Raw genomic sequence first — 12,511 nt, forward strand, 5'->3', positions numbered from 1 at the left:
CTCCATCGAGGGGAGGAGCAGCCTGACCATCTCACTCCATCGAGGGGAGGGGCAGCCTGACCATCTCACTCCATCGAGGGGAGGGGCATTTGACCATCTCACTCCATCGAGGGGAGGGGCAGCCTGACCATCTCACTCCATCGAGGGGAGGGGCAGCCTGACCATCTCACTCCATCGAGGGGAGGGGCAGCCTGACCATCTCACTCCATCGAGGGGAGGGGCAGCCTGACCACCTCACTCCATCGAGGGGAGGGGCAGCCTGACCACCTCACTCCATCGAGGGGAGGGGCAGCCTGACCATCTCACTCCATCGAGGGGAGGGGCAGCCTGACCACCTCACTCCATCGAGGGGAGGGGCAGCCTGACCACCTCACTCCATCGAGGGGAGGGGCAGCCTGACCACCTCACTCCATCGAGGGGAGGGGCAGCCTGACCATCTCACTCCATCGAGGGGAGGGGCAGCCTGACCACCTCACTCCATCGAGGGGAGGGGCAGCCTGACCACCTCACTCCATCACATGTTGTTGTGATAGAGAACAAAGCTCACTGCTGTGGGGCTTCAGGGCTGACGGGGAACAATACTATTAGATAATTTATACCAGTGGTTCTCAAACGTTTTAATTTTCTAAGAAATCCCTGGGACAGCAATCTGAACTGTAGAATCCTTAGTGTCATAGTTGTCATTTTTTTACCCCCTTTTCTCATCAATTAGTCATTATGCCAATCGTTTCCTCCCCACACACACGTGTGTGTAGCTCCCCTGCTAGTGAGGAGCCTCCACCGGGAGGATGTAGAACCTTTGTCCTACTTCTCCTGCCCAACACTCCCTGTTGACAGTCTTCGCCCCAGCTATGATACAGTTTGTTTATTTTTGGACCACAACTATATTATATTATTAAAAATCACACCCGTGTGAAGTGAGGGGCGCTCTTATCATCGTACATCATGGTACATCATCTCATTCCAGCCAATCACAATTTGCTTCCTCACCTTCGACTTCACTGTTTGGGTTTACACAAACCATCAAAGCTGGACATAGGATGGGCTAGCACCCCTCAAGAAAAGTTAATAAAATAGTGAAAATAGATGATCTACATGCTCACAACACGTCACACCGTAACACATTGTGCGCTTGTAGACCTACAGTACTAGGAGCCAGGAGTAGAAGACATTCTCAGCTTTTCAAATGTTCACTGTTGTATTTTAAGTTGTATTAACTTGACTGTTTAAGTTGGTTATTCGCTTGATCATTGTTTGTGAAAAAGTGTAATGTAGCATTGTGTTTACCAAAATAAGTTACAAAGTGTATAGCTTTAAGTCTTAACATCATTTATAGTCTCTTTAACATTCTGGATCAATGAATGGATCATTTTACAAGTGTGTTTTGAATATTTTGTGTGTGTGTGTGTGTGTGTGTGTGTGTGTGTGTGTGTGTGTGTGTGTGTGTGTGTGTGTGTGTGTGTGTGTGTGTGTGTGTGTGTGCGCGCGCGCGCGCGCGCATGCGTGTGCGTGTGCTGCAGATGTTCCACAGTGAGGATTATGAGCTGCTCGTGCTTCAGCACAACTGCTGTCCGTATTGTCGCAGACCCATCGACGAATCCAACTGACCTCCTCTGACCCTTTGGAAACAACACGGTTACACCTCCCAACTGTAGCCATGTACTGTAAACCCTACTTGCTATGCTTGCATTGTCCCCCTCGTTGTCCCTGCTCCACCAAATCTCTTTGCGGATGTTCGCCTATTTTAATTGAATGTTAAATTACGACAAGCAGGGATGCTTTTGGACACTGGTTCTCAATGTGGGGTCATGGGTCCTTGGTGGGTTTCCAGGGGTGACCAGCAAAATGATGAACAGTTTAAACACTTTGGGCTATTTTTGAAAATGTTTGACCACATCTCAACAAATCCTCCTGGCACAACATATTATTTAAATAGGGGGGGGTTCATGGCCAAATCAATTTGGAGTTCCTTGAAATGAAAATATTTGAAAACACCTGTGGTAGGGCAGTGGTTCTCAAAGTAGGATCCAGGGACCCTCTGGGTTCCTAACTCTGAGAGAGTGTACAATTGGAACCAAATGGCCTATGATTCCATTTGTACACTCTCAGAGTTATGGGGGTTCTTTAAAAAAAAGGTTTATGAACCAGTGCACTATTGGGGGGCTTTGCGTTGACTTCATTCCTTGTAACGTGAGCAGTTTAATGTTGACATTCTTGCTGGTGAGGGCTATTCCTAATTTACTACCTCTCGCTCAAGCTTTAGCTTCCCAAAAGGAATGATTGAAGTGAATGTGCTTGTGTGGTCACCAACGCAGACCACGAGAGAAGCACGTCGGCAGCCCGTCAATCCGATCGGATTAATAGGATCAGGTTACTTAGCGCTATCGCTGATTACATCACCTTAAAGGGGACATGTGTACAAAAGTGAAAAATGAAATGCCTCTAGTGAAGCAATAGAGGGTATGCACGTGCATAAAGTGAGTGGCAAAGTGAGTTTAATATCGTTTAACGTCATTTCATACAATCAGATCGGACTTTTCTGTTTCGATGTCTGTATCCATGGTCTGTCAAGGTCATGAAGTAGTTTTTTTTGCCACTCAGCCACTAAGTAGGCATAACCGCATAACTTCTGGTTATGATGATGTCACGCGCATACCCTCTATTTTATGACAGGAAAACAAAGCAATACATGTTTCTAAATTGAAGCTGTTATCCAGAACTTATTTTAATGAATACTATATTATTTTAAGCCAGCGGTATGGTATAATAATAATATGTATACAATATAAGTGCATCTGCAGCGTTTGAAGGTAGTGTCCCTACTCTTCCATTGAGACATTCAGAGGCTGTCGTCAGGTAGGACTCCTACTGGTCCACAAGTAGTTCTGCCTGAAGCTAATAAGCACAATATTTCCCCTGACCGAGTGGGAGTGCCTCTTGCATGAGCGGTAGACATTTTGGTCTCATGCCGGAGACGTGGGTTTGAATTCCGAGTGGGACGTAAAAGTTATGGCTTTAATACTATAGTATACTATACTCATCTTTAAGTGTTAAGGACCAGCCTTTATTGACACAAAAATGTGAAATCCATGTTTACAAGAGGGGATTTATTTTGTAACAATACTGAAATGTGTGCATATTTTGCACTGCTATTTTATGATTGATAAAGAAGGATTCTTAGCTAAATACATTTTGTTATTATATTGGCAAAAACAATTCACTACATTTTTCAATAAAAGTTCAACTAACTTGGTTGAAAGGTGTATACAGTATTTATGTTGTTACTATGGTCAGCAGTGTCTTTAATTAGCAGTTGATCTGCAAGCTCACAACGCATCACGACGCATTGTGAGCTTGTAGGCTATCTTTGCTGAATATTTGCCTATTTTTGCATAATGTTCTGTCTATTATGCCATGCCCAGAACAGGGACTCTAAGGTTCACATGGTTAAGTGTTTAATGATGTTAGACTCTAATTTTCAGTAGCATCAACTAACAACATGACTCTCTGAGGCTTCTGGCGTAGGATTTGTGTGTGGGAGTGAAAAAGAGCGAGAGAGTGTGTCAAGTGTGCACTAGTCTGATTACACTCAGACCGTGGTTTCTCCTGCTATGAGTTTGAGGTCTACATTATGAGGTGGTTAAGGATTAGGTTTACACAGATGCAAATGAGCTGGAAATGCTCCGGAAATTTCATTTACAGTCCCGTCTACAATAAACAGTTTAAGCCCCCACACTCGACATGTCCAAGCTGAGTAAGGCTGGGGTTCGAGCCGGATCCCTCTTGGATAGTGCAATCTGCTTACTCGCCTGCTCTTTAATGGACAGTTTCATGATGCATTGTTGATGCATTCCAGCACTGGGATAACGAAGGCAACCAACCTCTGTCCTCCAAAATGCTGAGCCTAAATTTATGGCAGGAGTTTTCTTCTATAATTCTATAGTGCATACGTGCGCGCGAGGGAGAGAGAGTGAGAGAGATGGACTGTGTAACCTAAATCCGTCCATGCACCTCCCTAATCCTGACAGCCTGTTAAAAGGTGATGCGGCCGCCTCAGGGGGCTGCAGAACACACCTCTTAACATCCACCAGATCTACTGTATCTCTCCTCCTTCCCTTCCATCCCTGTTTCTCTCCCCACGGCGAGAGAAGGCTCCCTGGTAGTAGTAGTCTGCTCTCTTCTTTGAGGAGAGACACAGGGCTTTTTTTTTATTAGCTCAAACTCTTCCTTTACTGGGGGGGGGAGAAAAACACCCACAAGCCAGGTAATCACTTCGCAGCCACAGCCAAACCGCCATGAATGGCACCGAAGGCCCAAACTTCTACGTGCCCATGTCTAACAAGACTGGCGTGGTGCGCAGCCCGTTCGAGCACCCTCAGTACTACCTGGCCGAGCCGTGGAAGTACTCCCTGCTGGCGGCGTACATGCTCTTCCTCATCCTCACCGCCTTCCCCATCAACTTCCTCACCCTCTACGTCACCATACAAAACAAGAAGCTGAGGAACCCGCTCAACTACGTGCTGCTCAACCTGGCGGTGGCCGACCTGTTCATGGTGGTGGGCGGCTTCAGCGTCACGCTTTACACGGCCCTGCACGGATACTTTGTCTTAGGGGTCCACGGCTGCTACATCGAGGGCTTCTTCGCCACCATGGGGGGTAAGTGATCGAAGTGATTGTTATTGATTGGAAGTAAAAACACTAACTCATGTAAAATAGTAATATAGGGTTAGCAAATAAGTACTGCGACCATTGCTTTGACAGTGGTCAAAACACTGGTTTAGTGGAATACAGTATTTGTGTGTCCATTGACGTTTATGGAAGCAAGGGACGCATTGGGCACCTTTTTGGGAAGTATGAGAATGTACAAATACATTGTGTGTGTGTGCGTTCGTGTGCACGTGCGTGCGTGTTTGTGTGACACTAATGTCTTGTGTATCAAGTGAGCACACTTGTATGTAAGTCCATCTGATTTCTTGTGCCTCTCAGGAGAAATTGCTCTTTGGTCTCTGGTGGTGTTGGCTATGGAGCGCTACATTGTGGTGTGCAAACCAATGACCAACTTTCGCTTTGCGGAGAGACACGCCATTGTGGGTCTGGCGTTTACATGGATCATGGCCCTGACCTGTGCGACTCCACCCCTCCTCGGATGGTCACGGTACGGTATGCCTCAGTGTGTAGACTGTAATCATGCAAGGATTCGACAATAGTCTAATTTGGCAGCGTGAGCAGAGGCACAAAGTATTAATTTATCCATTTGTGGCTACGGATGTAGGTCCATTTGTACCCCCCCAGAGTTCAATAGATATTAGATAGACCTTTATTGCTTTATTCCACGGGGGAAATTCAGTTGTCTTGGCATTACTGCAATATGAAACACAGGACAGGACAGACGAAAATGTACAACTAAGAATAAAACGTTAATAAATAGTAGAAGTAAACATGTGCTAACGTGCAAGGATTAGGGTCCTTGCTTAGCCCTCCCCACTTGGACACCCAGGATTTGCATGTTGTACGAGCTATTAACAGGTATAAATGTAATGTTTATGAATGCATATCAGTGTACAAACTGTACATATATTGTATATTGTACAAATATATTGTATTGTATCGTGGGTAAATAGGAACAGTACATACTCAGTATACTGTATATGGTCATTAACTAAATGACAACATTAATGGCTTGCCATAAAGCCACAGCTAGCTCCCATGTTTAAAGTCAGCTGTTTGTGATGATGTTGTTTGGAGTTGTCAAACTGCATTCTGTGGGCTGCAGGTACATTCCAGAGGGCATGCAGTGTTCCTGTGGGATCGACTACTACACCCCCAAGCCGGAAATCAGCAACATTTCCTTTGTGATTTACATGTTCATCGTCCACTTCATCATCCCTCTGATCATCATTTTCTTCTGCTATGGCCGTCTGCTTTGCACCGTCCACGCGGTACGTACGGCCACCTACCAAGACCAATGTGATACTAATTGTTATTATGCACTACATCACTGTTTCCCAGGCAGTGGCGTAAAACCCATGTTGGCTCGCAGACACATTTTTATGGGTCGCGAGTATATCCCCTGACTTTTAAAAAAAAATTCCTACAGAAAAAAAAATATATATACTGTATATTTCAGAAGATTTAAGTATTTTATACTACTAAAGTATTTCATGAATAACAAAAAAAAGCGAGATATAAGCTCTCAACAAGACGCAAAGTGACACATAGTGAGCTTGTAGATCTGCTATTTTCACTAGTTTGTATCATCTCTTTTGTGTCTGGAGTTAAAAGTTGGGGAACCACTGCAATACATGATGATACATAAACAGACCTGATTTGAATGTGAAATTGAATTAAAAGGAAATCAAAGCCCATACTCAAATCTCTATGACAAGCTGTTGGGACTGCCTTTTTTGCAGAGCTTTCGCCCAGGTGGCCGTGGTTTTGAGGTTATTATTCTGTGAGGGTTAAGGTTAGGGTTAGGCATAGTGTTTGTGAGGTTAAGGTTAGGTTTAGGCCTAGTTCTTTGTGAGGTTAGGGCTAGGTTTAGGCATAGAACCATGCCCACCTGGACGAAAGCTCTGTGAAAAAGGCAGCCCCGTTACGTGTTATCCTTTTATAGAGAGCAACATCACCTGGCAAGTGGCAACCATTACCGGCCAGTTGCAGATTCTCATTTCAGGCTTCATGCAGATTTGAGTTATGGGGTTTGGTTGATGAGCAAATATGTAGACAAATGCAAGTCATTATTAGTGTGGTTCTCAAAGGGGTTTCCAGGAGGTCCCGAGCTAAATGATTGATAGGAACCAAATGCAAATGGACCCTTACGGATATGTAAATCTTGAGTGTAAAAATCATAATAGTTATGGCAGCCCCTGGCCTCATGCATGCCAAACCGGTGGTCCTTGGAATGAAAACACTTGAGAATGTCTGCATTTTTTATTCAACCAACTTGCGTAACGTTTTGTCACGCAGGCCGCCACGCTGCAGAAAGAGTCGGAGACCACCCAGAGAGCAGAGAAAGAGGTGACGCGCATGGTGATCGTCATGGTGATATCCTTCCTGGTGTGCTGGTTCCTGGTGTGCTGGGTGCCCTACGCCACCGTGGCATGGTATATCTTCGCCAACCAGGGAACGGAATTTGGGCCGGTGTTCATGACGGCCCCGGCCTTCTTTGCCAAGAGCGCAGCCCTCTACAACCCGGTCATCTACATCCTGCTCAACAGACAGGTAACTAAATGCTTGTCAACCCGGTGTCGCACAGCGGAAACAACCGAAACACACACTCACTCAACAATGGCCCCTTTTCCACCGGGCTAGAACCAGTTCGGTTCTTTTCTCCTGCCTAATATTGAACCAGTGTTTCCACTGGAAATGAATTGGTTCAGAACCCTAATAGTGGAACTGGAATAAAAAAATGACCGCTTGTTCCGTGAAAGCACCAAGGTTCCAAGAATCTAGAACAGAATCGGTTCTAGAACCAAAGTTATTTTGGTGGAAGAATGTGTCACGCTGCGATGCGTTGTGTGCTTATACATCGGCTATATTTAAGTGTGCGACATCCACGCACAACCATGTATAACTTAAGGCTCATACATAGTCTGGATTTTCAGTGGTTAGGTGACCACCGAACTACAACATGACGTCACGAGCCGCGGTGAAGAGCAAAACACTGCCACCGCTCCAGCCCTTCTCTCTGTTTTTACTCACCACCGCTCAACGTTATTTCAGCTCCGGTGGTCAGCTCACCACCGGAGCGGTGGTCACCTTACCACCGAAAATCCAGACTATGAATAGGCCTTTAGGCTCAATGGGACCGTATGTGTGAGCATGTACCCAACTTGACTGTGACGCTCGTCTCCCTCTGTGCCCCTCAGTTCAGGAACTGCATGATAACTGCCGTGTGCTGTGGGAAGAACCCGTTCGGAGACGACGAGAACTCAATGGCGGCCTCCTCCAAAACTCAGACCTCCTCTATCTCGACCAGCCAGGTGGCCCCGGCTTGAATATCTGCTGACCCATGTTCCCAAACTCTTAACCACCCACCCACCCATTCCCGACACCACCCCCACACCCCATCCCATTTCCCCACCCGTCCGAAGAACACACCTGGGGAGACTCCACCGTCATAGCCAAAGCGGCAGCAACTACGTCCCATTGGCCAGTCCTCTTGATTGCACCTCCCTCTTGTCCGTCGGCCCTGCTGCGGGGGGAGTGGGGTGGGTGGGGTCTAACTGCGCCTGGCCACTCGAGTGGGGCTGACCTCATACAGACATCATAATACCTAGAGGCCACCATATGTGTATTCATAATCCAATAAACCGTGGAAAGCGGTCAGATTGAGATTAATCCAGCAACACCGGGGCGTTGTCTAGATGAGCGTCCAGCTGAACCCGTTCCATGGTCACCCCACCTTCCCTAAAGCGCTCGCAAGTCACACAATAGTTTGTTATGATGGGAACGAAAGCGCAATCCGAAGACAATGCCGGATGAAATCACTCATGTCAGTTCTTGTCAATGTAAAATGTCATGATTATACGTCCCCGAAATGTGTTTTAAAGGATTTATTTTGTTTAAAAGGATACTTTAGTTGAAATTAGGTTCAAATTTGTGTGGTTTGTATGTTCCATGACTGCGAGGCCCTGGCCACGGCTTGTCCTCTGCCTGGTCGCTCTATTCGTTTTCCTCTTTTCTTTATGATGATGAAGCTGAGGTGGTTAGTTGGCTCTTGGCGTCGACTGGGACCTGAATGGAACCAGATGGACCTGCAAAAAGACCTCCACAGGGAGAAGCTGCCTCCCTCCGAGGGGTTGAGTGGTTTTGCGTGCTGGTGTGGATGAGTGTAAAGTATAATATTCAGCAGTATGTTTGTGTGTGTGTGTGTGTGTGTGTGTGTGTGTGTGTGTGTGTGTGTGTGTGTGTGTGTGTGTGTGTGTGTGTGTGTGTGTGTGTGTGTGTGTGTGTGTGTGTGTGTGTGTGTGTGTGTGTGCGCGCGTGAGAGAGCGAGAGCGACAGTGAGTGAGTGTGGTCGATGTGTATGTTTGTCTGTACACGATTAAGGAGATCGCGCTAATCGCGTTGACTGTATAAAGGCTTGGATATCATGGAAGTTGTTCTATGTCCTGTAATAATAAAAAAAAATGTCTGTCAGATTTATTGTCTCCACTAGGCATGGGGAGAGTATGTTTTGCACTACGTCCGCGTGTCCGTCTGTGAACAGCTTAATCTCTGGCATCGTTGGCTTGTTCGCAGCCAAGCTGTGCACACACTCCCTGGATGCCAGAGCTCTTTCCCAAATGATAGCGCCACCAGGAGGCCGATTTTTGCAAAACACATTTTTGACAGTATAATGTAAAAGTATGCTCTAGTATTCTTCCTAAAAAAATGAATAAATAATGTTTTAACAGACTATTTCTACAATAGCGGGTATTGATATATACTTTTAACCCTAGAACACTAAACATGGGTGATTTTCACCCAGACGATTATGTTTTTGTAATTTTCATAAGGTTGCTGATGTCTGAAGTGGGTGGGTCTTCCAGTGACATCATAGACGGTAGGTTTGTTTCCCTGCCCACGTCCCTGGTTTTTTTCTACAGGCAGGTGTTCCATACACCCACAATGGACTTTTTTTTTTCACTGGACCATTCTCACATCTTAGGAATGGGTCGACCAAAGGAGAAGTTCCCAACTTAATTTCTTTTTAGGAATATTAAAAAAATAATATGCACGTTTTTCACCGATTTTGCCCCCCCCATGATAACCACATTTTCGATCGTACCAACACCACAATCGCACATGGTGTACCTCAATATCTCAGGCCACTCACAGCAAAAAAAATATTTGCATTCGACTTTTACTTTTTGCGATAGAGCAATTTGTTCGGGCATAGTTTCCCCCCATTCCGGACCATCTCCCAGTCATAGTACTGGCATATAGTACTGTGACAATGGCCCCAGAAGTCGGCATACCCCTACCGGAGGTAGGACCAAACACAACATAGTTTTTCCTCATCTCTAAGGCCTCCCATACATGAAATGGATTCTTGTATAAAAAATATTTTACTGCAAAAGTGGTGAAATTGTTATTTAAAGTTATACACCTCAAACTAAAAATAAAGCCTGTCCGTCTGGGGGTTGAGGCACTTAAAGTCATGTAGATTCACAATGGAAGCTCTGAGAGGTTCAAAACTTGGCAGACTTGAAGCCAGAACATACCTCTACATTCTAGAAAAGACTGAATGTCAATATCTGAATGTCAATATGAGATATAGTCATTTGAACACATACCTACAGTAGGCGGAATTGTACTTCTCTACTTTGTAGTGACTCTGGAATGGATTGTCATAGCAACACATATGAGGGCTTGTAGGAAAGGTGAGGTTCTACTGAATCCAGCAATACCAATTGTGTAAATGTAGCTTGCATAATCGTGGAGTTATACCACAAGACATATATGGTGTCCCAAACGGGGGGAAATAAAACTAATTAAATCTACAGTATCACATTAGTTTTATTTTTACTTCACTTATCAAGGGTGGGAAAACATAAAAAATTAACTTTGTGTAGAAGTCCCTAAAATGTATGAAATGTCTCAAACTTGAGAAATTGTGAACAAATAGATGCCGCTTCAACAATAGTACAGAGAAATATGCAAGCCTACAGTGGAACTATACTAACTATTATTATGTTGCAGCACATGACCTGGATGTTCCCTCATCAAGCTCAAATCTCAATATTATCCTCATAAATATAAATAATCAAGTTATTCATTTCTGTTATTTGAGTTATTTGGTTACAGTCAATTTATACTACAGTATTTGGCTCCACCTATGTGCATCTTATGTGATCTTATATGTGAAGTGACCTGGATGTTCCCTCATCAAGCTCAAATCTCAATATTATCCTCATAACAGCAAGTTATTACTTTCTGTAGTTATTTGGTTACAGTCAAGTTATACTACAGTATTTGGCTCCACCTGCATCTTATTGCCTACAGTATGTGGCTTTCTTCATAAAATGACAGGTACAATCATTTCACATATTTTGGAATGTGAAAAGATGAGATGAACCTTGTCAAGCTATTTAGCTGACTGGAGTGGAGAGTGACCTAGCATTTAGTTATCTTTAGTGTAACAGAGCCTACTGCCTGTCCCGTAGTCTACACTGACAATAGCAGAACCCTGCCCTGACACTATTTCACCAGAATGGAAAATAGACTTAATTAGTATCACTTGTAATATGGTTACTGCACATATATATAGCCTAAAAAATAGTGTGCGCAATGCACAACATAGATACTGTAGAAATTCTGAAGTGTATCTTTAAAATTTTACCAAAATGGAATATTGGATCCAAATCTTTGTATCATCTTTGCTAAACAGTTAGAAAAAGCCACGAAACAAGACCCATAATGTAAAAAGCCCACGGCAGAAGACCTTCAACACATACTAACTGTTGCTCAACAGAGAGATGATGTTCATAAAACCCTGGCAAACCCAAATTCAATATACTCTCCTCATCATATATCATGTTGAGAAAACTACTCCAGTAAGACCAGAGTGAGAGCATGCCGTCTCGTCAAGAAGACTGAATAGGGTACAACATTGTTGAATAGGATACAACACTGTTTAACATACAATAACTAAAAAACATCGCATGGATGCACCTGGGACGTATCCTCAGTGATGTATCCTGAGTTCAACGGGGTTTCGGGTCTCTCAACATCATACCCCTCACTCAGGCGACCCAGCCGGGGTTGATCAAGTCCCGACTTACGTCCCAGTAGCTACCCTCAATCAGTCCCACTAGGGAAAAACCAGGGCCACACAATCCGTTGGAACTATTCCAGGTCTACTCTGCCAGGGCTGGGAGGTACACTTCTGGCACATGGAGAGGGACTAGGCTCTGTGGGTTGTCTCCTGGCCGGGCCCCTCCTACGTCTCACCAGGTCCACTCCTGCACTCACCAGGAGTAGAGCGATGACTTGTGCATTGCACCAGAGTCCCAGCACCAGACAGTTCATTCAGGAGTGGTGGGCAATGGTTCCGCAGGGTCATGGTGCTGCGGTTCCGCTTGCTGCTTGCATGGCCCTCCCAAAGGCCTCACCGAGGGTTGTTGGGCTTCCTCCTCACGGAGGACACAGGCTGGGGCGCCAACCCACACTGCTCACCCGGGTGCCGTCTACATTCCGGCTGTCACCCGTCTCTCCGGTGGTCACCAGACTATACCTGGTTATATAGTCTATTCCTATGAGTCACTATAAATAGAAGAACTATAACTAAAATGGGGGAGCTCAATGGCAGCTCTATAGGCACGTCAAAAGTCACTTTCACCTGGAAACTCCATTCACACTTTTTATTATTCAGCTTACTGTGGAGACACATGCTGGAACGTTTTACTTTGAAATATTTTGTAGTTTCTGAGTTATTTAACTTAAACGCCCAATGCATTCTCTATGGCAATAGCACAAACTTTGGCATGCTACTAGTCCTACATACTTAAACCTACAGTACCAACCC

The 12,511-nt window shown here is 45.0% G+C and overlaps 2 protein-coding genes across 2 annotated transcripts in view; both read left to right on the forward strand.

Annotated features, from left to right (window-relative positions):
- ift122 (intraflagellar transport 122 homolog (Chlamydomonas)) overlaps nucleotides 1–3,254 on the forward strand; it is a 54,035-nt gene extending 50,781 nt beyond the window's left edge. Inside the window, exon 29 of the mRNA XM_083768906.1 lies at nucleotides 1,521–3,254. Coding sequence (XP_083625032.1) covers nucleotides 1,521–1,607 — 87 coding nt within the window. The 3' untranslated portion in view covers nucleotides 1,608–3,254. The remainder of the gene's footprint in view (nucleotides 1–1,520) is intronic.
- Nucleotides 3,255–4,295: 1,041 nt separating this feature from the next.
- Nucleotides 4,296–7,997, forward strand: exorh (extra-ocular rhodopsin; the record flags this gene model as incomplete). The annotated part of the gene is made up of 5 exons (XM_083768951.1): nucleotides 4,296–4,656; nucleotides 4,987–5,155; nucleotides 5,774–5,939; nucleotides 6,967–7,221; nucleotides 7,869–7,997. The coding sequence occupies 5 exons, from the start codon at nucleotides 4,296–4,298 to the stop codon at nucleotides 7,995–7,997; spliced, it is 1,080 nt and encodes a 359-aa protein (XP_083625077.1).
- Between the last annotated feature and the right edge of the window lie 4,514 nt (nucleotides 7,998–12,511).

This window comes from Protomyctophum parallelum (genome assembly GCF_964188405.1).
Source record: "Protomyctophum parallelum genome assembly, chromosome: 7".
NCBI lineage: Eukaryota > Metazoa > Chordata > Actinopteri > Myctophiformes > Myctophidae > Protomyctophum > Protomyctophum parallelum.